The sequence below is a fragment of the Terrapene carolina genome, unplaced genomic scaffold (assembly GCF_002925995.2).
Source record: "Terrapene carolina triunguis isolate 2854851 unplaced genomic scaffold, T_m_triunguis-2.0 Scaffold790, whole genome shotgun sequence".
Lineage (NCBI taxonomy): Eukaryota > Metazoa > Chordata > Testudines > Emydidae > Terrapene > Terrapene triunguis.
In genome coordinates, this window is record NW_020665141.1 from 747,671 (window position 1) to 773,869 (window position 26,199).

Here is a 26,199-nt window from a genome sequence, read left to right on the forward strand (position 1 = left end):
AAAAAAAAAAAAAAAAAAAAAAAAAACCCGGCGTGTCTGGAATTCTGCTGCCCCAAGCACGTGCTTGGTTTGCTGGTGCCTAGAGCTGGCCCTGATTAAAGTCATGGGGGAGTGGTTGGGAAAGGAATGGTGTTACTGAAAGTCGAAATGAGACCATAACATGTTGCATTGCCATGAACCTTAAGCTGTACCTTAGTGGATGATCAACTAGTAGAGTGTCTGTTGGTTCAGAAAGGCTCTGGATTTCCATCTAGCTAGATCATTTGGGCTCATTACTTTTTCTTGTCTAGAATCTCCGTCCCTTCAGTTTTGCACTTGTCTTTTCCCTGCTATTTTGCTGTGCCCTGTGTGCTGAGGGAGGCACTTTACTAAAATCCAGCTCACTGGAACACCACATGTAGGATTATAGTAACCTTCATGTTCTGGCTCATTGTAAAGAGTGTAAGAGGTAGAAGAGAATGTGAGAGGACAGCCAGTTAGTAAAACTTTAACTCTTTCTGTACCCTTAAGATGTGGTATTCCAGGCCAAGAATACCTTGTGACCCTTTGGGTGCATATGGTAGATCATGCCATGCTTCCTATGTTTGCTGCATTCAGAATGGTCTGTGACAATAGTGGGCTTGCTCTGAATTAGTGAGGGAAAGGAGCAAATCTACAGAGCACCTGAAGTGTTTGGAATGGAATTTTTGTGCTCTTTGCTTTCCACATGGTAGAAATTGAGTTGGCTGATTATCAAAATCGCATTAGAAGACTCATGGTAAATTCATGGGATACTGTGATGTCATGATGTTCTGTCTTGTAGACTAGCTCAACTTACCTTTGTTTATCTGAGTTAACACCATAAGATTATAGGAATAAGTTGGTTTATTTCAATCCGCATCCTTTAATTTCATCACTTTATGATTACAAGTTGAAGAACAAACTTTATTGTACACAGAATTTCTCCTGCCACGGGTTGTAGATTTGAAGTCATTGGGGTTTCTTAGAAGACTCTCCCCCACTTGAGCCTTCTGTCTTTTGGGTTTATGCAACCCCATCCTATCTGTAAAACCAAAATAACCTCCCCTTTGCCCACCTCATCCCAACCACTTGAAAACTTTTCTGGCTCCCCCAGGCTTTCAGATTTGAATATCAAGAGTCATGTTTCACTCTCCATACATTGTCCTTTCCTTCCCCCTCCTCCTAAAGAAAACTGATTTGGATGCAGTAGCCAAAAAATAAGAAAAGGGTTTGAAGAATATAGATTGAAAGCAAAAATAAGGATGGGTTTTTTATTGTGGTCATAAATTCTCAAGCCAGTCCTCCATGACCTTGTTTACTGTAGTTATAATAAAGGAAATGATAGTTCAGAAGAAACTCTTGCTATTTTAATCTAAGAAGGAGGAACTCAATATCTGACTCCAAAATAATTCATGTTTTTTGGAGTTTTAACTGTTAGTGTGAAACATTCCCCTGAGTGCCCCAAGAAAGAAATGTGAGGTACTGGCAGTGCTCTCTTTATGGAGTAGTTTAGGAAACTAACACTTTCTGTTTCTTATAGAGTCCAGAGGATGCTCTTTTCACCATAGCCAAAGCCTTTTTAGATAGGTTCCCATTATCAGCTCTCTTCTTTGTTGAATATATTCTTTCCCATTTCAGGTCAGCCAGAGCAGCATTACCATGATGTCGTCTCCTTCACCTGTCCAGCAAGCGCAGACACCCCAGTCAATGCCACCACCTCCTCAGCCACAGCCATCACCTCAACCAGGGCAGCCAACTTCTCAGCCAAACTCGAATGTCAGGTGAGCCAGAATGTGACCACCTGAGGTGCGTGGTAGCTGCAGATGCTCTCACCAGATAGTGATGAACATGAATGGAGGTTAAAACAAAGTTATCATAGGTGCTTGCCTTGGTGCACTTTCTAGTGGGGAGTCCAACCCTAGTGATGCCCTGAGGTCTTGGGCTGTCATGTCATAGGAACCTGGGGGAGTCATGCTCATATTGCTATCCCCTCCCCATTCACCTTCTCTGAGGCTACTCTGTGTGTTGCCACATACAGATACTCCCCTGACTATTGTGGCTTAATGAAAGGTGGGAGTTAAAGGATTGGATGGGATGTCAGAAGTAGAAGGCAATGGCCCCTAAATCCAAGGCTTCTGCTTGGTCTGCAGAAAAAGGCCCCATTATGCTCCTGGGTTGAGAGAGGAGTTATTCAGAGATGTCTGGAGTTACTAAAGACCTACTAACAAAATTCAGTCTTGCTAGAGTGAGTCTCTCCCACTAAGTCAAAATTCAGTGGTGTTCGTTTTGGAATCTTTACTGAATGCTGTAATCAAACCTTTCTGGCAGGGATTCTGAATCTTTACCTTGCAAGAGTGGTGGTGAAACTGACAAAAAACTGGGTCAGTCTCAGATTGTAAATTTTTGGGGGAAGAGACCTGTTTGTGCTGCACCTAGCAGCACAGTAGGCCCTGATTCTGATTGGGGCCTATGGGCAGTACAGTGAGATAAGGGTGGGATTTTCAAAAGTGTTCAGCATTAGCCTAACCTTACTCCCATTGAAATCAATGAGATTTTTACCACGAACTTTACTGGGAGCAGAGCAAGTCAATGCCGAGCACTTTTGTAAATCCCACTCCAGTGCAGCTGGGTGCAGAATGCTGCAGCAGCACTCAGTAAAACATACCTGCTCAGACTAACCATTTCGTCTGCTAGCTTCTTACAGGCCACTTTGTCTTCATATTAAGTGTTGAATTGACTTTCATTTCCATTCTTCAGCTCTGGCCCAGCCCCATCTCCCAGCAGCTTCCTCCCCAGTCCATCTCCTCAACCATCCCAGAGCCCAGCAGCTGCACGAACACCACAGAACTTTAGTGTCCCATCTCCAGGTCCTTTAAACACTCCAGGTAACTCATATTGTCATCAATAAGAACTGTACTGTGGAGCATGATCCAGTGATGCATCTTAGTATAACTAAAACATACACAGAGAAATCTGAGGTTGCACGATTATGCCCTTGGCTCTACGGAGCTCGACCAGTGAGTAGTAGTTCAGTGGTGGACTTGCCATGTGCAGCAAGGAGAATATTCTAGTTTTGGAATTGTCTGATCTCATTTTTTTTGTCATTGAATTACATGAGGGTTTTCATAACTTTCTGACAAAACAGAAATGGTAACCAGAAGGGGATGTAAAGGTCTGTTGGCTCTGGGGTTTCATGCAGCTGGAAATCACTAGCAACAGTTCATAAGCCAATGTCCTGCTTTTTCTGACCCCTTCTGACATGTGATGTATAATCTTCACCTTTTTGCCTGGTGCAGGAAATCCAAACTCCGTCATGAGTCCAGCAAGCTCCAGCCAGTCTGAAGAGCAGCAGTACCTGGAGAAACTCAAACAGCTGTCAAAGTACATCGAGCCACTTCGGAGGATGATCAATAAGATTGATAAAAATGAAGGTGTGGCCCCTTGTATTTTACCGGACAGTTCTCCCTGTCAGCCTTTGGTGGAGACAGCTGTGTACTGCTCTTTTAGGGGTTCTGGCGGACTAAGCCTATGTCTGTTGTTTTCCTTGCTCATGGTTGCAAAGACTTAACTCTGAAGCATGGCAACATTTTCATCTCCAAACCCCTTTCTCCCAGGACCTCTCTTTCTTTACCATATCTAAACTTTTTTGGATACAGACTCTTCCTTATGAAAAGATGGAGAATCACAGGTCTTTACTACTTTCTCCTTAGATGGGTCATGTTTTCAGTTTTCCCAACCTCCTTTTTCTGTGTTAATGACTGCAGAGCTGGAAGCTCTGCCTGCAGTGAGTGCATTGCTCACTAGTCCTTTTCATTTTATTTCAGATAGGAAGAAGGACCTGAGTAAGATGAAGAGCCTCTTGGATATCCTGACTGATCCTTCAAAACGGTAACTTCCTTTTCTGTTTAGCTTGTGCCAGCACCTCCCCAATGAACTCTCTTCCTCCCAAACCCACTCTCAGGAATATGAGAGAATACATAGGCTACCATGGAGTCCCAGATGAGTAGTGGTGTCCCAGACATCAGTCTACCATCCTGCAGCAACATGTTGTATCTAGACAGTTCTTAACTCTAATCTGAATTTCCTTGTTTTTGCAGACTCTCAATGTTGTTGTATCACTGACTTTCTTTTATGTTGAGAAATGGTGGGCAAGAAATTTAAATTTCAGAACCCTTTTTTTTTTTTTTTTTTTTTTTTTCTTATTTTTTTTTTTTTTTTTTCTTTTTTTTTTTTTTTTTTTTTTTTGCTGATTCATTCTAACTTCTGTGTTGCAACTTCTACCTAAGAAGCTGTGCAAAATCCTGCCAAAAGATTTTACAATGTGATGTACCCTAAGACCAGGGTGGATTTAATGATTTAAATCATTAGTCAGGAAGACTCGATTTAATCATGGATTTCTACATAAAAGTGCATTCATGTTGGTTGTTATAACCTTAATACATATTATTCACAACTCGGAGATGGATATATTTCATTTTTAGAAGGTACACACTATACATTTTTAAACAGTGATTTATTTTGAAAACTTTTCAGATTAGTTTTACAGCTATATCAGAAAATGAATGGTTGGTTGGTTATTTCATTTACCAAAGGTAATTGAAGCAGATAGTTCACCTCCCAATGACTTCATAAATATCTCCAATTCAACAGGTTAATCATTAATATTTGGAGGATTTTCTTGCCATGCTGTATTGGGAGGAGAACATCACCAGACAGACATTTAAATTATTTTTATTTAACAACAACGTTACGTATTTTGGATTTTTTTCTTCAACAGCAAACATATAATATTTTAACAAAACAAGCATATGTCCCTCACTTCTCACATTTATCTCCAGACTTCTTCTCCTTGTCTAGATCTATTCCGCCCCCAACAATCTTCTATTCATTGAACTTTTTGAAACTTTGCACTTTTAGAGAGAGGTAAGGGATTGACTCTGTGTACACAAATTTGCAGAGGGACAATAGAGTTGAGGTCTGTTATTTCTCACCTCTATATATTTATTTATTTATTTAAAAGGGGTTTTTTGTTTTGTTTTTTTTGGTTTTTTTTAACATTGTTAACAAGCATGTTACCTCTGGAGACACAAATCCACAGTTTGAGAACTGCAAAACTAAGCATCTCTGATGGTATCTTCTAGACTGAGTCCCATTGGGTAGATAGAAAGATTAACCTAAATAATCTATACAAAAGCCTGTGGAACCCCATAAGATTGGGTCCCTAATCCATGAACTGTTGGAACTCATTTATGAAACTTTTCTTAAACATTACATGAATATATTGTCTCATACTATAGAACTAGAATTTATAATCCCTATTCCATGAGATCTTTGAGCTATAATGTATCTTAATTAAAACTATCTTTAGATAGGCTTTTTCCTCAAAAAGCATTTTATCAAAAAATCGGATTTAAATTAAAAAAAAAATCAAGATTTTTTTAATCATTAATTTTTATCCACCCTGCCTAAGATGCAGTATGGGATCTTTTGTTCACAGTTCCATAGAAAGCTATTCAGTAAACTGATAAGTCAGGTGTGTTTTATTTGCTGTAATAGTCTATTTGAGCTAATTGAAATGATTGGAGAAATCCACCTGGGTTAACTTTTATTTTGCTGACAACAATCAGCTCTTTTTCACTGAGACATAGTAGTATTCATTCTTTCCGTCTCCATTAAAGTCCCTCCTTAATATGCCCTTCAGCAAAGCCATTCAAGGATCCAAATAAGTTATTTAAAAATCTAAGCACTTTGTGATTGGACCTTTATTTGCCAGAATGTGAGGTTTGAACCATATGATCTAACTTAGAATTTAAGCTCCCTGAGGTAGAGCTATCGTTCCTGTTTTGAACAGCACCCAAGCATATCAGCACTGAAATAATGTGGATGGGAGGCTCAGATATCACAAAATCCTCATCTTGGACAGCAGAGCAAATTGTGCTAACTCTTTCCTCTTCCTTTTCAGATGCCCTCTGAAGACTCTACAGAAATGTGAAATTGCTCTGGAGAAGCTCAAGAATGACATGGCTGTGGTAAGCAATGGGTTTACTTTTCATCTTACTGGAGAGTTAGGCTGGCAGTGAATTCCACAGAGGGCACCAGTTTGGCAGAAATTTCCCATTTCTTTGTGTTCACAGTGCTGGACTGAGCAAATAAACAGAAAACTGGTTAAACACTGGGCCATTCAGCAGGCGTGTCCTTGTGCACACCTCTTAAAAATTATTCTGCTTACTGAACTGTCAGGTATTCGTGCCTTGTACAAGCACCTAGGAATGATCCTTGTTCTTGTCTTTAGCAGATGTCACCAAGACAGGATTTCTACATGAAAGATACTGACAGTGTCGATTTTGTTTACTATGGGTTTATCTACATGGGGACAGTGAGAAAAATTAATCCCAATTACTTAAAGGTGTGAATGCAAAAATAGATCAGTTAAACTGCATTAAACCCCTGTATGGACACTCTCGTTCAGAATTTAAGTGGTCTTAATTTCATTTAGCTTAATTTGTTTAATTCTGAATGAGTGTACCCATGTAGGGGTTTAATACAATTTAACCAATCTATTTCAAATTCACAGTTAGTTCATTTGGATTTACTTTACTGCTAGTATACGCAGGGATGCTCAGGAAGTGTTTCTAGAGTAGCACAAAACAGAGGTTAGAGGAATGCGAAGGATTCTTAAATGTATTAGAAATACTGTAGTGAAAGTTTGCATAATGAGTAATATAACAAGGTGTCTTGTAAGGACTCTCTTTGTGACTGATAGCACATAAAATAAGATGTGCTTCTTTGTGCTTTAGCCCACGCCTCCACCTCCACCAGTGCCCCCTACCAAACAGCAGTATTTGTGCCAGCCACTTTTGGATGCTGTCTTGGCAAACATTCGTTCACCAGTCTTCAACCATTCCCTCTACCGTACCTTTGTGCCAGCTATGACTGCGATACATGGCCCTCCAATCACGTATGTATTCTTTGCCCTGCTGTCTGACTACTTAAGAGAAGTTAATCATTTGGTTGAAATGTTGGAAGGATGGGCTGCGGTGATGGATATATGCATGCTTCCTTCTCATCTGTAAAGTACTTGAGAAATCAACTTAGTTTGAAAAATGTGGACTTGGCATAACATGGTGCCCACTCTGAGTCCTTTTGTGGATGTATTTTACGCAGGGCCCAGATGGCTTCCCCTCGAAAGCGTAAATATGAAGAGGATGAAAGGCAGACCATACCAAATGTATTACAAGGGGAAGTCGCAAGATTAAATCCTAAATTCCTGGTGAATCTGGATCCCTCCCATTGCAGTAATAATGGCACAGTCCACCTCATATGCAAGCTAGGTAAGCTAAGAAGAAATGAAGACTGTTTTCAAGAGGTGTTGATTTTTTTTCCCCCTGTGAATATGTACAGCTGTAAATCTTGCCAGCCTATAATTTCATCATGGTTTTTCTTTAGCTTGCCAGAGTTGTGGTAATGGATAATGTGCTATCCTGCAGAGCTTGGTTCAGGAGCAGCCTCAGGATGTACCCCAGAACAAGTAGCTAGATATTTAAGCCACTTGCAGCTTTTTTAGAAAGTGGGGAAATGATCTTTCTAAAGCTAAATTATCCTGTGTTCTTCTGCACCCCCCATCCCCAGTATCATGGTGTTGACACTAAAAGAAGGCAGTATTTTAGGCTAGTCTCTGAATAAAATGCTGCTTTTTTAAACTGAAATATTAGCGGTTTTTGTAGCTCCATGTGTGCATTTAATTGGTTCCCTAAATTGGGATCCAAGCAAACTCTCCAAGTAATCTGAATTCCTGATAGTATGAAGTGGCCTATTTATAAACATATCTACATTTTTCTCTCCTTGTATTTCAAGAAACTTGCTATGTGGGATGTGAGAAATAAATTGGACTTGTAGGTAATTGTTGCCAGTGTGGAAGAATCCCAAGAGTGAAACAGTACAACTGGATCTTGTTAGATTTCCTCTCCACAGATGAAAAATCCTGCCTCTTGCACTGATGGGTGCAGTTTGCTGCTGATAATTCCTCACCCTTGGCTCAAGCTCCACTGGTGTTAGAAAATGGTTTAATGCCTAGTGTAGTCAGGACAAAAGTTTTCAGCACCCTAAAACATGGTATTGGGACATAGAGGAACTGGATCTGTCTAATTGTATTGAAAATGTCTTTCCCAGCTGCACCAGCAGTTGTCACAGCTGGTGGTGTGAGTGGGGAAGTGTGTGTAAGTCTTTGCCCTTCTCTCTCAACCAAGCAAGATTGGAGTATACCTTCATGTGAACTTGTTTTGCCTTTGGACAGAAAAAGGTAAAGTGGGTTCATTTTAGTGTGTACCGGACAAAACATGGGAATGCTCTGGTCCTGGCTTACATGTGTAGTAGGAACAGTGCCTAGACATTTCGTATTTAGGAAACCAAACTCAAATGAAGTACACCTCATGAAAGACTGAGATTGGTGAGATGCGTGGGGTGTGTTGTGGAGCTGGGAGTTCCAGGTTGCGCTTCCAGCAAGCAGAGGCCATTTTTAAAGTGAGCTTTTCAGAAATGAAGACTCATAGCCTTGGTTCCATTCAAGATTAGATCTAGTCCCTCCCTGTCCACTCCAGTATATAATGTATAGACATAGGGAAAACACCACGCAAGACATACTTTGATGCCCTGATGGAAAATATCTTTTGTTAAAGTAAATGTGTTTGAATTCTAGATGACAAGAACCTTCCAAATGTCCCGCCACTACAGCTCAGTGTTCCAGCTGACTATCCAGATCAGAGCCCTCTGTGGATAGACAACTCTCGACAATATGGTATGGGGACAATAGGATGGCATCACTTTAAAAAGTGGGGGATCAATATGTGATATTCAGTTGTTGTGCAACTGTGTTTATCTGGGCTGTCTCCTTTTTCTTTTCCAGCAGCCAATCCCTTCTTGCAGTCAGTGTATCAGTACATGACATCAAAATTGCTGCAACTTCCAGACAAGCATTCAGTCACAGCACTCTTAAACACCTGGGCACAAAGTATCCGTCAAGCCTGCCTCTCTGCTGCATAACTTCCTTCCCTTGTGAAATCATGAAGCAAAGAAATTGGGTCTCGACAGCTGGCCTCTCCCATGGCCACTGGAAGAATCACAGGCATTTTGGGAGGGAACTTCAGAAGAAAAAGCCTTATACTGTTTTGTTTCTAGGTGCCAGGTTCAATAGGGAACCTGGTGTTAGATTTAGATTTCATGCTTTTATCTTCTGCCTTTGTGGACTTTGCCAGCATTTTCACATATACAGAACATGTATATATGGTTCTTGAGACTGATGTATTAGGAGGGGCTTTTATTGTCTTCTTAGAGAAGAAATTATTTGTAGACTTCCATCAGGGAGTCTGAATGGTATAGAAAGGAGAGGGGAGAATGTCCTAATTTGCTTCAGACTTTGCCTGATGCCAGTATTCCTCACACTCTGTATGTTGTGTGACTTGATATTGCCCCAAGAATAAATTAGCTGCAGCTAGAATGTGCTCACAAACTTCCCTATGGTTGCAGGAGTCTGGTAATTTAATTTGGAGAAAGGGGAGAAATCGGGGCCTTTTTAGGGCATCCCTAATGCGTCAGATTAATCTGAATAATTATGTTTAGGAGGAAAACCAACCATAGGAAAAATTTTATAGCTTATTTTAAACACTACTTTGTATAAACGGTTTTTGGTTAGCACGGACCATGCATTTCTCACTCTTAGAAAGTTGGATGATCTGAAGGAGGGGTATTCAGTGTGCATGCTGACTGATTTCCCTGTGAGCTCCAAGTGTGTGTGCAGGGAAAATCAATTGATTGACTCATAGCAGCACTGTAAATGAATCCAGCAGGGTGCAGCTACTTATCTGCATTTATATTTACCAGGGGAATTGCATCTTACCTGGCATTTCTCTTGGGTGTTGGCTTCCCTGGGGAGTGATGCAACTCATGGGAAGTGTTTGCATATCCCACTCGCATCTTTGTTTAAAAAAACTGAACACAGCTCAGGTCCAAGACTGACAATTGACCTTACGTGCCTTGGGCACTGAGGGACACCCAACTGTAAAAGTATTACTGGTCATCTCAGTTAGGATCACAAGACTGATGGCAGCTGCTGTGTTGTGAGGCAATGCGAATAAAGTAACTGGTTCCATACACAGTGTGATTACATTTCAGTTTGCCCTATCTTTGTAGTTCATTCACTCTCAATTCCTGCGTGTAAGGGAATTTCAAAGTCTCAAGTATTTCCATCACACCCTGCTCCATCCCCCAGTATTGTGCAACAGTCCCTGACAAGTAGCTGGACTCTTACAGTGGTGTCAAGAAATTGCTGTGACCTCTGTAAATCTGTGTGGTGTCATCAGTTTTAGGATGTTTTAAAATGTGGGTACTTAGTAAGCACTGATTGAGGCAGCCGAGTGGTATCAATATTTTGTACATGAACTAATGCATTATCTGTTTGTTTTATCGTAATAAATTTATTATTATTCCTGTGTTTGAAACTAACCTACTATCATTCCAATGTTAGTCCTTGGGCAACAGCTCTGCAGTGACCAAAGGCTGGTGCCTACTTCATATGTCCTATTGGGAGCTGAAATCTCTCCACCCAGAAGTGAGGGAGGAAAAATTGCATATGGCGTTACATTAGTTGTCCCATGCTGCAGAATAGCAGCCAAGTTCACCATCAACTGGAGGAGAGGTTCAAAAGATTGCTAAGGGAAATGTTATATAGAGGTGAAAGATTTTTAATTTAGATCTTTACTAACTTAATACCATGAGATGGGTGTCCAGGTGCTTTTGTAAAATGGGTTAGTGGACAGATGTTCATATCATAAAAGCCAACATCTCAGTTTGTTTCCCTGTTGCACAGTCAGGTGAGAAGACAAGAATGAACACACACACTCATTTTTAGATATTTTTAAGGAGCCTATCACTGTGATGTTGACAATCGTAGGTCTGCTCCATTGGGGATAAGGTTGTGATGCATATCAGCAGCCTGGTATAGGGAATCTTGCATACTTGCTGTACACACAATATTTGTTTTCAGAGCAGTCAACCCACTATGTTGCCATGAGTTGAATGGAAACTAGCCCATAGCAAAGATGAAACAATGGAATGTTATAGATTCTGAGTAAAAAGTGTGCAGCTAGAGCAGAGTAATATCTGACTCCCCCCACAGTTTCAACTGCCCCTTTGCTGCTGATCAGTCCTATACCTGCATCAAAAAAAAATTCTGATAAGACTACTGTAAATTCAGCTCAGTTCCCATCTAACAGCTCTGCAGAGCTGTGAAATCTTGTCCTGCCAGGTAACATGATGTAGCATGTGGCTTCCAGCCTTTCCACTGATGCATTAGCAGTAATCTAGTGTTATCTGTAAAACTGTGCAGCCCATACCTGCATAAAAATAAATGTATGCTGCTTTAAAATCTCTGCCAAACTAAAGAAGTTTGTGGGATACTGCATTGACATACTTAAAAGTGATAAGCATTCAATTTCCTAAACAGTAATCTCTTACAGGCTTTCATCATTAAGTTAACTCACAAAATAAACATCCTGAAGGAATAAGGGGAGTGGTACCCATGAAAATCATTGAAGGAATGAAGCAAAGCTGCAACAGTAGAAGCATAAGCTCTTTGTTCCTGAATAGAAGACACGGTGATTTCATAATTAATTTTTACTTGAAGTGGGGAGATAATAGCAGCAAACCAATCTATGTTGAAACTACAATGTAAACTCAAACATATACTGGGAGTGCTGTAGCTACTGGAACACTTTTAAGGAGAAATCTGGAATGCAGTTGCTGAACAACCAGACTAAAGCACAGTGCGACGAAGACGGCTTCTTTGAATAGCTTGAGTTCTCTTCTGTCTCTCAGCAAAACTGTTTCCCAGTGTTTGCTTCAGTGCTGGCAGAACTGCCCTTTCAGCAGCTGGCAGTGGAGTTAAAATCAAACTGGAGATAAGAGTTGGAGAGAGGAATGATCAGTAATGTGATGATTTTAAATCACTTTCTCTTTACCAAGGTCTACTGGATTAGGGTCACCCTCCACATTAGTCACCCCAGTGATTCTACAGGATGGATGAACTACCCTCCGCAATGCTGTGTCCCACTGATTTAAATTTCTCTAGTAAGAACTCTCCCTAGCCTTCAGAGTGCTTAAATTATTTTTCTAGTAAAGTGAGGAAAAGAGATGGCTTTCAGTACAGTTTCATGGGATGGGAGTGTGTGTGGGGCCCTTCTGCTAGTGAGTACCCCTGTCACCATTAGGAGGCATAGCAGCTTTTTTGATGAGTCCTTCCACTAGACATAGTTCCCCATCTGTAAAATGAAGGTATTGATACTGACTTTTGTAAAACGCTTTGAGATCAACAGATGAAAAGCGCTATGTGTGAGAGAGATTATTTTAAGTGTGAATGGCTCATTACCTGCCAAATTCCAAGTTCAAGATTCTGTTTTCCTGTAACACTGAGTGCATGAAGCTGGGTTTCTTCCTTTGCTTTGACTAGCTGAAAGCACATGTTATAGGAGAGACTAGTCCTGTCTTCAGGGGTCTAATAAGCAGCTAAAGGAGGGACCTGATTTTTTTTCAGTATCAAAAAACCCCACAACTTCCCTGTTTCATGAAAGAAGTGAGATCCTACAGTTTAACTTGCAGAAAAACCTTAATAAACATTGTTCACTTCAACTTTTAAAGGGACATAGCTGTATCTGTCACCTGTGTTTTTTAAATAGTGTTTGAGTTGTGCTTGCAGCATCTGCATGAAAAGATGTATTAAGGGTGGAGAGTTCAGAATTTTATTCCTCCTATTATAGGTGGGGAACTTTGTTAATTGGCTCTGTTATCTTGACAGCATCTTGGAATGGAGAAAGCCCATGCACAGGATGAGTCCTGGGCTGAGCTATTGTCTTCATAAAAGGGCCTGTATGACTTATTGTATACTTGTTTCTGTGTACTTTGAAGATGGCAATAATCATAGTCTAACCTAGTGATTTCTTTTCTTGTTCAAATGACTGGGTAAGATCAGAATATTGCTTTCCTATTTCCCTTTCATGCAATCCTTAAAAAATAGAGTACTGCTTTTAAATCCCACTGCAATCTAAAATTCAAATTGCTGTGTGACTGATTCCTCAGTGACAATGGAAAAGTTGTGTGTGTAATCTCATTATGGGTAGAACTTGGCCTTCCATTCGAATTTTAGCAAATAATTCTAAGGTGGGAGCCAGAAAAGAATCTTAATCCATTCTTCCTTCAGCACTGCAGAGCCAACACAGCTAATGGGAGTAAAATGTTATTAGCATACGACTCTGAAAATACAAAAGGGAGGTCTGAGTGAAGATGATGACTTGCTATTTTGCACAGTGGAACCACACTTTAATGTCCTGCCTCCTTGGGAGAGGTTTTTGTTGCCTCTGACTTCGCATACCTATAGGATGTTGCTGAGCTCTGTGATCCTCAGAGAAAAGTGAGTGTCCCATGGGACTACATCAGCATCAGATGTTTGACAAAGAAGCCCCATGAGGCAATACAGTTCCTATTACCTGAGTCCTGGGTGTAGAACTCTAAAAAGGGGGCTCGTAGTGTGAACATGCAAAAGCAACCCTCAAAGAATTAGTGATTAAAACACTTTGTGCAGCATCCCCTGTGGCTATAGTAGGGCACTGAAAATAAGCCAGATAGTCAGATTTCAGAAGAGATCACTGCAGCTATCTCCTGAGCAGGGCATATGGATTGATCTTTAGGCAATCATGACCTTAAGAAGTGGGGAGAGTCTTGTGGCTGATGATAATGTTGAAGGTGAAAGATTGGCCGGGGGGGAGGGGAGAGAACCAATAATAGGCTTGTTTTTAACTTTATGATGTAATACTTAATTGCTAAAGGCATCACATGCTTGACTCAAGAGCTGATTACATTATAGGTGTAACTAGCATGGCTTTTTCATGAAGTGTCTTAAGCTTTAAAGAAAGTAGAAGTACTTACCATTTCTTAGATGTACCTTTTAGCATTTTGGGTAATCGTGAAACTTCTTGATTCCTAAATCAAAAAATATTTGCAGATATGATACCTTGGCTACTTCACTCTGTAGCATAGTAGCAGAGCATTGATGGATTGTGCTGGCTCTGTGTAACTTGGATTTGAAAATAACATAATAAATCTTGCATGTGAACATTGAGAATAGGAGAAGCTGCACCACAGCATCTGGACAGGGCCGTCATATGGAGTGATCTAGCTCATGTGATAAGCTGGGCCTATTCAATCAAAATGCACCTTAACGCAGCCAAATGCATGGTTATACATCTAGGAACAAAGAATGTAAGCCATACCTATGGGGATTGTATCCTAGAAAGCAATTGCTCTGAAAAGGATTTAGGGGTCATGCAATTCAACATGGGGTCCCAGTGTGATCTTTGGATGTATAAACAGGGGAGCAGTAAGTAGGAATGCCTCTGTAAATGGCATTGATGAGACATACTGGCATAGTATGTATAGTTCTGGTGTCTGTGAAATTGGAGGGAGTGCAGGAAGGAGCCACAAAAATGATTAGAGAGCTGGAGAAAATGTGAGATTTAAAGAGTTTAGCTGTTTAGCTTCTCAAAAAGACTGAAGTGACTTGATTACAGTGTATAAATACCTTCACACAAAAAATACCAGCTACTAAAGGGCTCTTTCATTTAACAGAGAAAGGCAGAACAAGAACCAAGGGCTGGAAGCTGAAGTCAGACACATTTTGTAACAGTGAGGATGATTTCACCATTGGAACCAACTACCAAGGGAAGTGGAGGATTCTCCATGTGTTGATGCCTTTCTGGAAGACATGTTTTAGTCAAACAAGGTATTGGGTTCAACATAGGGGTAACATGGTGAAGTTTAATGGTCTCTGGTATTCAGATCAGGCTAGTTGATCTTTTGGTACCTTCTGAATCTGCACCCCTTGTTAGTTGGCTGCTCCAAATGCTACTCTAACAGACCTACTATCCTTCTAGAGTCTAACTGGAGAACAGTTGTGGGACTAGTACAGGAGGTGGGTAAAAGGTAAGGGAAATCTGTGTAACCCATGATCTTTTTTTTGTTGCCCTTGTAATCTCTTGTTCGTTGTCTAGACGGCAACAGTTCCTGCCCTGAAGAGCTTACAATGTATTTGTATACCACCTACTACAATATAGCCATAAACCCAAATGGGGTCTGTAAACAGTACCACACTATAAATAAAATCATATTCCTTAAAATAAACATAAGCCTTCAAACCATATAGTCCCTCTGAATCTTTCAGAAATGGGCATACATGGAAGGGTCTGACTTTCAGTTGGATTGAGTAGATTCTGTTAACCATGTGTCTCAACTCCTTCTAGGCTGATAGCTTAAATGAATGTAAGTGCTCTGAAAGAACAAACTGACAACGCTGTCTACCTGCACCCTAAGTTTATGGACACTTATCTCCAGTTAGGTTAGTGCTGTTAACAGCTGTGTGCAGTAGTCTTGTTATAATATAGGATTTGGCCCCTTGTGTGTAGATGTATATTAAGTCCTGTCATATTTAAATCCTCTCAACTCACATTAACAGATTGCATTCTGGAAAGTTTGAGAGGGGTAGAGGTGGCTCAAAGATAACTTTCCCTTGTGATTTAAGGAAGGAAGCCATACAAAGTCAAAGCTCGCTAGTGGCCTCTATCTAAGCACCTTGCATATGGGCTCTATTCTGCAAATTCACTCCAGTACAAAGCAGAAAGGGAACTAGCGAACTTGACTAGAATCTAATAGCTTAGCCTTGAACCATAACTCAGAACAGCTTACCCAATCTGGCTGGCTAGCAGATAGTCTTCAGGAATCCTTTTGTTCTTGTGGATGTCCTCCAGATACGATTTCAAATACATCAGCTGAAGGACAGAGAGGAGAAAATAACCTTTCTGCTTGCCTCTGAAAATCTATTTCCTATATCACCACAAACTTACTGCATTTTAAAAGCTGTGAATAAAGTAGACTGACTGAGCTGGGGTCAACAGCCTCACCTCTTGTGCCTGCATGTGGTTGATGTTCCATAGCTGGTGAATGACAATCTCACACTCTTCCAGTGTAGGTGGTTTCCGGATGTGGGAGGGGAGGACACTCACCAGGAAAGGGTTGGAGGAGGCTGGTGGTACCTGAGCTTGCCCAGATTTAATCTGGCATGGCAGTGAAAGTACTGGAGATGTAATTTTATCAGAGACTTCTCTGTCCTCTCTAGAAAATTGATCACAATTAAGGAATAAAAGAATCACAAGGGAAATGGATTAAATGTCTAAATATTTATTGTATTTACCTCACCAAAACATTTATCAAACATTTATTAAGACTCTCAAGAGCGAGGTATTAGATAGGTATTATACTTATTTCACAAGTGGGAAATGAAGGAAACATGGCAGGTCCAGGAGTCTTAACTCTACAGGATCACATCCTTCGCTGTAGCTAAACTACTACTACTTTGTGTATCCTCTGTCTCGAATGGTGCACGGCCGTACACTTTACGCCTGAGTTTTTCCTTGGAATCAATTTGCACTTCTGTCTATGCCCACTACAATACACAGACACCTCAATTGAAGACTTTATTCCGTAAGAGCTTCCTAAGTACCACTGCTAGAATCAGTTGCTCACTAATTTATTCCTAACCCTCCTCAATTTGTATTTGACATTACTTCTATTTCTAAGATATGCAAGGTGCATGTGCACCATCAGTGGGCTCCACATGGTCAAAGACTCAAAAAAGAACACACACTTACAACCCAGAAACCTCAAATGAGCTGCCTACAATTGCTGTATGCTGATAGCTTGCTCATACCTAGAAAGAACCTCCTCTTGTGGCTTCTCCACCTTTGGACGGGGAGGCTCTGGTTCCCCTTGTACCACATTGACCACCTGTTCTTCTGTATTCAGTTTTTGCTTTTTGGGCTGGTCCATCTGCTGCCTGTTTGTCAGTGAATACCTAGAGCCTGCAGCAGCTGTTAGACAAAATATGAAGGGGAGAGGGAAGAAGGGAGGGGGCATGTGTGTGCACATATCACAGGCCAGAGACCTAACAGCTTGCAGATACAAGCTTTAAGTACCCGCATCTCCACAGCAGTTCAGGGTATTCCATGCTATCTTATGGCTTTATTTTGTGAGCAATTGAACAGCTTCATTGTAGTTTAGCTTATTTTAATCCTTTAACACTTAGTGTCAAGAAATCCTATTTTACTATGTTAGCACTAACAACCGTAAATTAGAAGCAACCCAAACTTAGGCTTTGCTCTCCCAATTTCTTAGCAACTCAGTCATAATGTAAAAGGGATTATAAATCTGTGTGTAAGCACACATGATCCAAATAAGAGAAAAACAGGTATACTAGGACTCCTGATCATCATCATCGAGCCTTAAGAAGAGAGATTTAAAACAAATCTTAGAGGGATTCAGACTTTTACATTGTTTCCCGTTTCTATATCTAGGCCTAGATATTTTCATTTAATAATTTATCTTCCCCTCCTTCTCTACTATATCCAGTTACTAGTCCTGCTACCCCTAAAGTTAAATCTTGCAGTTTTAAGCTATCTTACCTGCTGAACCTTGCCTTGAAAGGAACTTGTCAGACAAGGTGGGAGTTAAATTATCACCTGCAAAGAAGAATAAGTGATGAATTGGGTATTATGATCATAGAACTGACCAGCAAAGAGGCTATATTATCCTCAGTTTAGAATAGGAAACACAGGTAAACTATTTAAATAAAGTCTGCAGAGCCAAGGCGCTCTACATGCAGGATTGCTGAGAGCAACCTGCAATGTAACTGTTTCCCATAGCACCAGAACGGCCGCTTGGTTTAACCAGTGGGAGTGTTTTCTGCACTCAGCATGGAACACAATATGAGCACGAAGACCTGGATAAAATCACTGAAGATTGATCTGTAAAAGGGAGGGATGCTCAGGGGCAAGGTTAAGCAACTAGGAACATTGAAGACTGACTGCTGCTTATTGGTGGAGTTTGTTCATCCTTGGTCACAGTAGTTGGCTATTGCAAGGTACTCCTGGGCTCCTGACTGCACTTGTATACCTAGGTAGCAGTGGTGGTTCATACAGTTCTCTGCAGTTAACTTAGAGGCTGCAGCCTTTCTTTACTAAAGCTGATCTCACTATGATCAGCCATGTCTTTTGTCCCCTCTCATCTGGACAACTTCCATCTACTACTTTGGCATACCTTGGAAGCTTTGGCTAAAGCAGAATGTGAGATATCCTATCTGCTTACGTGTGAATCAGCAGGAGCATATTAACGTGCAGTGAAATACACCAGACCCCGTCTGCTTCTGAATGAAGTTCAACATGTTTTAATCTATAAAGGTTCCGGACAAAGATTTTCTAGACATAGGTCCAGCCTTTAAACTCCTCCAGATGAATGTTGAAGGGTTGTCTGCTGCCAAGCAGGAACTTATTGGTGTTCTGGCAAAGGAAGTTCTAGCTGACATTTGTTTACAAGAAAATCTCATCATGCTGAATGAAGCACATTGGTTTAAGATAATTGGTTTCAATGTTGTCACAGTCTTCATGCAAAACATGGTCGAGCCACGTACACCCATAGTGATATATCAGATGTTGTCCATGTTGAATATTCACCTTTTCGTGACACAATTAAAGTCAGTGGGTTTCAAATCACAAATGTACAAGCCACTGGGTGCAACATGGACTCCACATGTTCTCCCAAGGCTTAAGCATGCGGGCGTGTATGTTGGTGACTTTAATAGTCATCTCAGCAAGTGGGGTTATGCAATTGCAGACCCAAACGGTGAACAACTGTTGGGAGTGGGCAACAAATAATGATCTCGCACCAGTCCATGATCCTAAGCAGTATGGTATCTTCCATTCAATATGCTGGAATAGGGACTACTGCCCAGACCTGTGCTGGGTCACATCATTTGCCAATCACCCATTAGCCAGCGGCGTGTACTGTACTTAATGATTTTCCACATAGCCAACGCTGTCCTCCGTTGATTCAGATGGGAATGTGTCTTCCATCTGCCAACTATAAGGAGTGTACCAAAGCCTAGATGGAACTTCCGGAAGGCACATTGGGGCTCCTTTACAGAGTACTTAGAATGGAGCGTTGTAACCATCCCATTAACCATCTCCAAGGAGATGCAAACCATTGTTTCTGTTGTGTCCTTTTTAAAGCTGCAAGTGCAACAATTCCACATGGTTTCCAACCAGCGCACATTCCATGTTTGAATGAGGATTGTGCAGACTTGCTGATGCAGTTTGAGCAGTCAGGTGATCCAGAGATTGCAGACCATCTTACAGAATCATTGGATGCCGCTCGCTGGACTCAAAGAGAGAAAGCGACAGTGGTGCTTGACTTTACGTGGTCAAGTCGGAAGAGCTGGAGTTTAATTTGTTGACTAGGTGCAGCTCAAATGCCCATGTACAAAAAGCAGGCCAGCAGTTACTCCAAACCAGATTGCCAGTCATCTGTTGAAGGTTGCCAAAGCTCCTGTTGACAGAGTTGTCAAACGCCAGGTACATGACAAATGGCAACATTTCCTAAGAAATTTCCTGATCACTCTCATAGTGTGTATGGTAACACACATTGTTTCATGTTCTGTGTGTGTGTATATATATCTTCCTACTGTATTTTCCACTACATGCATCCGATGAAGTGGGCTGTAGCCCACGAAAGCTTATGCTCAAATAAATTTGTTAGTCTCTACGGTGCCACAAGTGCTCCTGTTCTATTTCCTAAGAAGTAATCCTGCCGATAGTAGGATGGAGCCATTCACTAGTCTGGAATTAAAGAAAGTGCTGAATGATTTAAAAACCGGTTCAGCTCCTGCATATGATAGATTGCACCTGAATTTATGAAAACATCTGGGTCCTCACGCTCAGGAATGGCTTGTTCAGTTTTTCAACAGACTTCTGCGGGAATCCAGACTGCCTAGAATCTGGCGCCAAGTGAACATCATTGCCTTGCTGTAACCTGGGAAAGATCCACACTTGCCTTCAAGCTACAGACCAATTTCACTTCTGAGCATCTGTTTTAAGGTGCTTGAGTGTCTGATTTCACAAAGAAGGCATATGTGGAAGGCATGCTGGGACCAGAGCAAGCTGTTTTTTGCTGTGGTAATGGTACATGTGATCAAGTGCTGGCACTTACAACATTAATCAAAAATGGCTTCCAACATCAGCTGAAGACTGTTCAGTTTTTCTTGAACTGACTGCGGCATATGATACGGTTTGAACATTGGCCTTTTGGTGAAATTGCCCAGAACTAAGCCAAGATCATCATTGACAGAACAAGGAGCAATGGTCTCAAGTTGCAGTTGGGGAGGTCTAGGTTGGATATTAGGAAACACTATTTCACTAGGAGGGTGGTGAAGCACTGGAATGCATTACCTAGGGAGGTGGTGGAGTCTCCTTCCTTGGAGGTTTTTAAGGCCCGGCTTGACAAAGCCCTGGCTGGGATGATTTAGTTGGGAATTGGTCCTGCTTTGAGCAGGGGGTTGGACTAGATGACCTCCTGAGGTCCCTTCCAACCCTGATATTCTATGATTCTAAGTTGGTTTGTACGTGCAATGGCTCTGTTTTTGAGAAATCACCATTTCCATGTGCATATTGGTGATAGAATAAGTACTTGGAGGCACCAGAAGAATGGCCTCCCGCAAGGAACAGTATTATCTCCAACACTATTCAACTTATATTCGAATGACCTACCGTATACCGGATCTCGCAAGTTTGTTTATGCAGACGACATATGCCTCGGCACTCAGTCACACTCCTTTGACATACTTGAAAATGTTTTGAATGCAAATATGGCGGCTATGGCCGATTATTGTCATTGGTGGCACCTGATACCAAGTGGAAGTAAGACTGTGTTAAGTTTCTTCCACTTACATCATGCACAAGTGGGCAGACAGCTGAATATAGTTCTCAATGGCCAGCAAATAAAGCATGATTCACACCCGATTCATCTAGGTGTCATGTTGGATAGAACTCTCATATATCAAGATCATCTTACAAAGACAGCAACTAAGGTCAAAATGCGCATTAACCTGCTCGGAAAATTGGCCGGAACAACATGAGGGGCCCAGGCCCAAACATTACGCACGTCAGCCTTGGCACTCTGTTACTTAGCGGTGGAGTACTTCACTCCAGTACGGGCTCACTTGTCTCACACAAAGATGATCAACGTACAACTTAATTCTACTATGCGTATTATTTCAGGCACACTTAAATCTTCTCCTCTACCATGGTTACCGGTTCTCTGCAATATTGCTCCACCCAGTTTTCACAGAGAGGAAAGTGTGTAGTAAAGTTCATGATGAAATTGTGTGATATACCATATCTACCATTAACTAACGACTTGTTTAATCCACCATATGGTCATCTGCCCTCATCGCGCCCGCTGTGGATACGTTTACTGGGTGAAGGATTTACAGTAGAGGACGTGTGGTAAGTTTCATAATCCACAGAGAAAGTGACAAATAATTATCTTGTCTCATACCCCAATCAGCGTCAAGTCCGGGTTTAATGTACCACAAAGGCAATGGAGCCTTCTCAACCGGTACCAGACATGGAATTTGTGCTGCAGCAGAATTTCGATGGCATTTTAGAGACAGTCCATTATGTCACCATGGGCAGCCACAAACCATGATACACATTGTTGAGGACTGCAAAATGACTGCAAAATGGAGGTCTTTGTGCCTTGAACATTGTTGATAAGAATGCTGTGGCTTGACTTGACCAGATTGCATACACCAAATAAATAATAATCTATAAAGTGCAACATGCGTTAGGACCCAGCTATTTCCACAAGTGCTGCTTTCCCTACAAACCACCACAGTAACTGAGGTAAGCTAAGGTACTTTCGTTGACATCCTAGATATGCGGTGTTGAAGACATGTGGCAGGGTATTTTTATGGGCAGGGTTCCTAACTGTAGAACTTGCTTCCTCTAGCAATCTGCCAGAGTGAGTATTGACCTTCAGAGCATAGCACAAGTGCATAGTGTATTTTAGGTTGAACATTTGATTATGCATCATCTCTGCTGAGGCTTTTCTTATGATAGATTGTGGAGATACAGATCCCTTCGGTCGTCTGGCATGATGGATGCATAAAGGTAATAAATATTCTCCACAAGGATCTGAACTTCGACCTTGCATATCAGTAAAGTTAATGGACTGCATATAGATTTGCCTCATGGGTGAAAGATTCAGTATGGCCGACCCCCAAACATTCTAAAGTTGTAAGTCAAGCCCTAACACATCATGAGATTTTGCAAAATAATAAATTGGGGCTTCTTTTTATTTCCCTTCTGGTTTTTGAGCCTGTAGGGATGCTGTTCTCTAGAGCTATGAAAGTTAGAAAAATTTTTAATGAAACCAACATTATCATGTAATTACCATTCCAGAAGCCAAAGCTTTAAGGGAAAAAACTATTATGAGATACATTCAATGAATGTTTGTACTTGTGAAAGCTTTGCCAATGTAGCAATATTGTCCAAACTCTCCTGGTAGAGATGCAACTTATATCAGCCATACAGTGCTTTAGCTAGTATATCTTATAAATGTTTGGCGAGCAAAATAAATTATACTGCCAAAAAATGTTTGCCAGTATCACTGCATCTACAGCAGGGCTTTTGTTGTATAAAGGTGTTGCCACCTCCTACCCCTCTTCTCCCCCCCCCCCACCCCCTCGCAAAAAAATCACATTTAACTGCTCTTGCTATACTGGCAAAAGTTTCTAGTACAGAGGGGTCCTTAGGGTCTTATCTGTAGAATAATGTGAATGGAAGAGCATTATAGTGCAGGCAAGTACTGTCTCTAAGGTTCTCACGGCTTGCTAATATGCTTCCTAGTTGACCTAACCCACTCAGGTTGGCATGATTGACAGGTTACAATCTATGTGTTGGCTTAGGGCAGACAACTCACATCTCAATCAGAATAATGAAACTCAGGCCACACTTAGCTATTCCATTTTCCCCTACAAATCCATGAAAACTGAATTCTGACATGAAAGCAGCAAGATTGCGTTCACTGTACGCAGTCTTCAGTCACCGGAGAGCTAGAACATTTCTGCATTGCAGAGGGGAGGCGACACTTCCAAGATTCTCTCTCAGGACTGGGAAATAGACAAAGCACCAAGGCAAAATGTCTATTACTAATAAAATTAATGAGGGGAGACAAAGGGACTTCCAGGGAATAAGACACTTACTAGATCATCCTACTTCTAGAACAGTAAAAAGCGGAACCTACCTTTTACCTGCAGCGACTGATTCATTATGAGTTTATAATGAAGCTCTGTAATCAAATGAGAACACAATTTAGTTTGAACTCTCTCTATACCCCCTTAATTTCCCTTTTCCCATTATAGAGTAAAGCTAAGCTTGTCCCTAGAGAATGTCACTCTCATCAGCTTTCAACATTTCTGACACACTGAAAATTTTTTCATTAAAAATGTACAATAAACGTATTGGCTCAGAAAGGGTGAGGGAGTAACCATAATGTGAAACCTAATATTGGGAAGAGGGCAGAGCTTGGAAGTAGAGTTAAAGAAATTATTTCAGTAGTTTTAAGACAAGTATGCACACAGAAGTATAGCATAACTCAGGTCACACTGAATGAAACTAGTTTGTGTATTCTGCACAATGAACAAGGATTTATTACTAGCCCAAACATCTAGCTCAGGGGTGGGCAAACTTTTTGGCTCAAGGGCCACAGCTGGGTATAGAAATTGTACGGCGGGCCATGAATGCTCATGAAATTGGGATTGGGGTGCGGGCTCTGGGGTGGGGCCAGAAATGAGTTCAGGGTGCAGGAAGGGGCTCTGGGCTGGGGCGGGGAGGGATGCAGGGGGGTGAGGGCACTGGGGTGTAGGAGGGTGCTCCAGGCGGGAACCAAGGGGTTTGGAGGGCAGGAGGGGGATCAGGGCAGGGGATTGGGGCGGGGAGGGTGTGACGCAGGGTTGCAGGCTCCGGGTGGTGCTTACCTCAAGCAGCTCCCAGAAGCAGCAGCATGTCCCCCCTCCTGTTCCTACGTGGAGGGGCGGGCAAGCAGCTCTGCTGCACGCTGCCCCAGCCGCAGGCACCACCCCCGCAGCTCCCATTGGCCAGGAACCACGGCCAATGGGAGCTGCAGGGGCGGCACTTGGGGCGGGGACAGTGTGTGGAGCAGAGCCCCCTGGCTGGCCCTATGCGTAGGAGCCAAAGGGGGGACATGCTGCTGCTTCCAGGAGCCACCAGAGTGGGGCAAGCCCCAGATGCCGCACCCCAGCATCCGAGGGCCAGATTAAAACGGCTGGTGGGCCGGATGCGGCCCGTAGTTTGCCCACCCCGATCTAGCTACTTTGACCTCTAAAGAATTTACTGATGTTACCATGAATGTAAAGTAATTTTTTGTTGTCCAGGTACAACAAGCTTTGAACTGTTTTGTCAATTTTCTCATGGTTGTATTTCTGGTAAACCAGCTGTGCTCTAAATTAACCAGTCTGTCATACTGACACTTTTTCCTACATCTCTTATTGACAATATACCCCAACCCTGATCTGGAGAAACAATCAACAAGACAGAGGGCACATTCTCTCTACAAAGATTCAGTCGATAGCTTCTCTCAAGGATGACAGGAATGCTAATTTAAATGGTATTTTTGTAATGTGAACACTTGTCCAGTAGAAACTAAACTTGTGATCACACCAGCTCATTTCAGATGTACTACTATGTATCCATCCCCCGGTAAACTGAAGTGGTGGCCTACTCGGTGTGAAAGACTAATTTCATTGCCTTTCCCCAAGTTATCCAGCCTCCTATGCATTTTCAAGCTTTGGAGTCAGTAACTGACCAGATTTGTCTTTGAGCTTTTGTTAGCCTCACAGTCAAAATCATTAGAATTCCCTTCTTATATCCCCTGTTATAGCCTAAGTCAGGTGTAGACAACCTATGGCACACGTGCCAAAGGCGGCACACAAGCTGATTTTCAGTGGCACTCACACTGCCTGGGTCCTGGCCACCGGTCCAGGGGGCTCTGAGTTTTAATTTAATTTTAAATGAAGTTTCTTAAACATTTTAAAAACCTTATTTACTTTACATACAACAAAGTTTAGTTATATAATATAGATTTATAGAGAGACACCTTCTAAAAATGTTAAAATGTATTACTGGCATGCAAAACCTTAAATCAGAGTGAATAAATGAAGACTCGGCACACTACTTCTGAAAGGTTGCCGACCCCTGGTCTAAGTGTTAGGAAATATTTTCTAACAATTTCAAAACAAAACTCTTGTGAAAAGCACAAGGAACGGTAGGCCTAAGCAAGTGGCATCAGGGACCTCTTTAAAGAGATGACATGGAAGAAGAAATGTGGGGGTATAAAAGCAAAGTTTTGCAGAAGCAAAACCTACATTCATTGTAATTAATTCACAACTTAGCAAGTTTGAGTAAAAAGAGATCAAAGATTACTCGACTTGCAGTGACAACTCTCCAATCTCTCATCTAGTGCTTTCAGAATCTATACAAGGTTGTACATGGAAAGTCAGCTCACCTTTGTTTTCCCTTCTGAGATACTCAATTTCCTCATGAAGCTTCATTAGGGTCTCAGCATGCTGCTGCTGCAGGAACTTCAGGCTTCTCTCCAAATCCATGACTAGTTTATGTGGGTCTTTTTTCCAGACTTCAACAGATTGGGACTGAGAGTGAGGCTGAGGTCCCTGGTTATTCTCGATGCCAAGTTGAAGATGGCTTGATTTATCCAGTCGTCCTACTCTTGACCACTGTGGTAGGTTCCCCAGCGAAGGCAAACTGGTATTATTCATCCTCAAAGGTCCTGATACAAAAGTCGTTTTCAGGCTAGGGTTACGTGGGCAGCCTACAGCTTCTCAGTAAAGTAGCTGAGGAAATGCCACTGAAGTTGAACAAGGGTCAGTGACCATGTTTAATGTGCTTCAGTCTTTATGAGGTCAGGCCCTGTATGTGCTTTGTACCCCTAGCATGCAAATGTGCCTTCACTATGGCATCATGGGTTCGGGGGGGGTCTCCTCAGGACTTGGCTCTGACACCGGGGCGTGTGTTCACTGTCTCTGACAGAGGGGGTGGACTATGGCTCTGTGTGCCTTTGCCTGGGGCTCTGCTCTACGTAACTTGCCCTCACAGGGGAATGGGGATGGGGCAGGTATCACTGCCCAAAGCCTCCTCGTGGTCACCAGCCATTTCTGCACATGGCCCTCAAATTTAC

General features: G+C 41.8%; 2 protein-coding genes across 2 annotated transcripts in view; one reads left to right on the forward strand and one right to left on the reverse strand.

The window, feature by feature from the left end:
* Positions 1-10,487, forward strand: part of MED15 (mediator complex subunit 15) — a 47,631-nt gene extending 37,144 nt beyond the window's left edge. Inside the window, exons 10-18 of the mRNA XM_024195508.2 lie at positions 1,639-1,781; positions 2,758-2,885; positions 3,297-3,431; positions 3,825-3,888; positions 5,963-6,029; positions 6,798-6,958; positions 7,165-7,331; positions 8,696-8,794; positions 8,903-10,487. Coding sequence (XP_024051276.1) covers positions 1,639-1,781; positions 2,758-2,885; positions 3,297-3,431; positions 3,825-3,888; positions 5,963-6,029; positions 6,798-6,958; positions 7,165-7,331; positions 8,696-8,794; positions 8,903-9,039 — 1,101 coding nt within the window. The 3' untranslated portion in view covers positions 9,040-10,487. The remainder of the gene's footprint in view (positions 1-1,638; positions 1,782-2,757; positions 2,886-3,296; positions 3,432-3,824; positions 3,889-5,962; positions 6,030-6,797; positions 6,959-7,164; positions 7,332-8,695; positions 8,795-8,902) is intronic.
* A 1,091-nt stretch (positions 10,488-11,578) lies between these two features.
* On the reverse strand, positions 11,579-26,199 carry LOC112103632 (coiled-coil domain-containing protein 74B-like). Its single transcript, XM_026660545.1, has 8 exons — positions 25,510-26,199; positions 23,230-23,274; positions 17,556-17,612; positions 16,805-16,964; positions 15,999-16,209; positions 15,784-15,866; positions 13,972-14,025; positions 11,579-11,945 (listed from the first exon to the last, which is right to left on the reverse strand). Exons 1-8 carry the CDS (start codon positions 25,778-25,780, stop codon positions 11,807-11,809), a joined length of 1,020 nt encoding a protein of 339 aa, XP_026516330.1. The 5' UTR covers positions 25,781-26,199; the 3' UTR covers positions 11,579-11,806.

Coding starts and splice junctions, on each gene's coding strand:
- LOC112103632 (XM_026660545.1), bottom strand. CDS start 25,780: ATGAATAATACCAGTTTGCCTTCGCTGGGGAACCTACCACAGTGGTCA. Junction 23,275..25,509: donor TCTCAGAAGGGAAAACAAAG/GTGAGCTGACTT, acceptor ATTTGATTACAG/AGCTTCATTATAAACTCATA. Junction 16,965..17,555: donor TTCAAGGCAAGGTTCAGCAG/GTAAGATAGCTT, acceptor TTTGTCTAACAG/CTGCTGCAGGCTCTAGGTAT.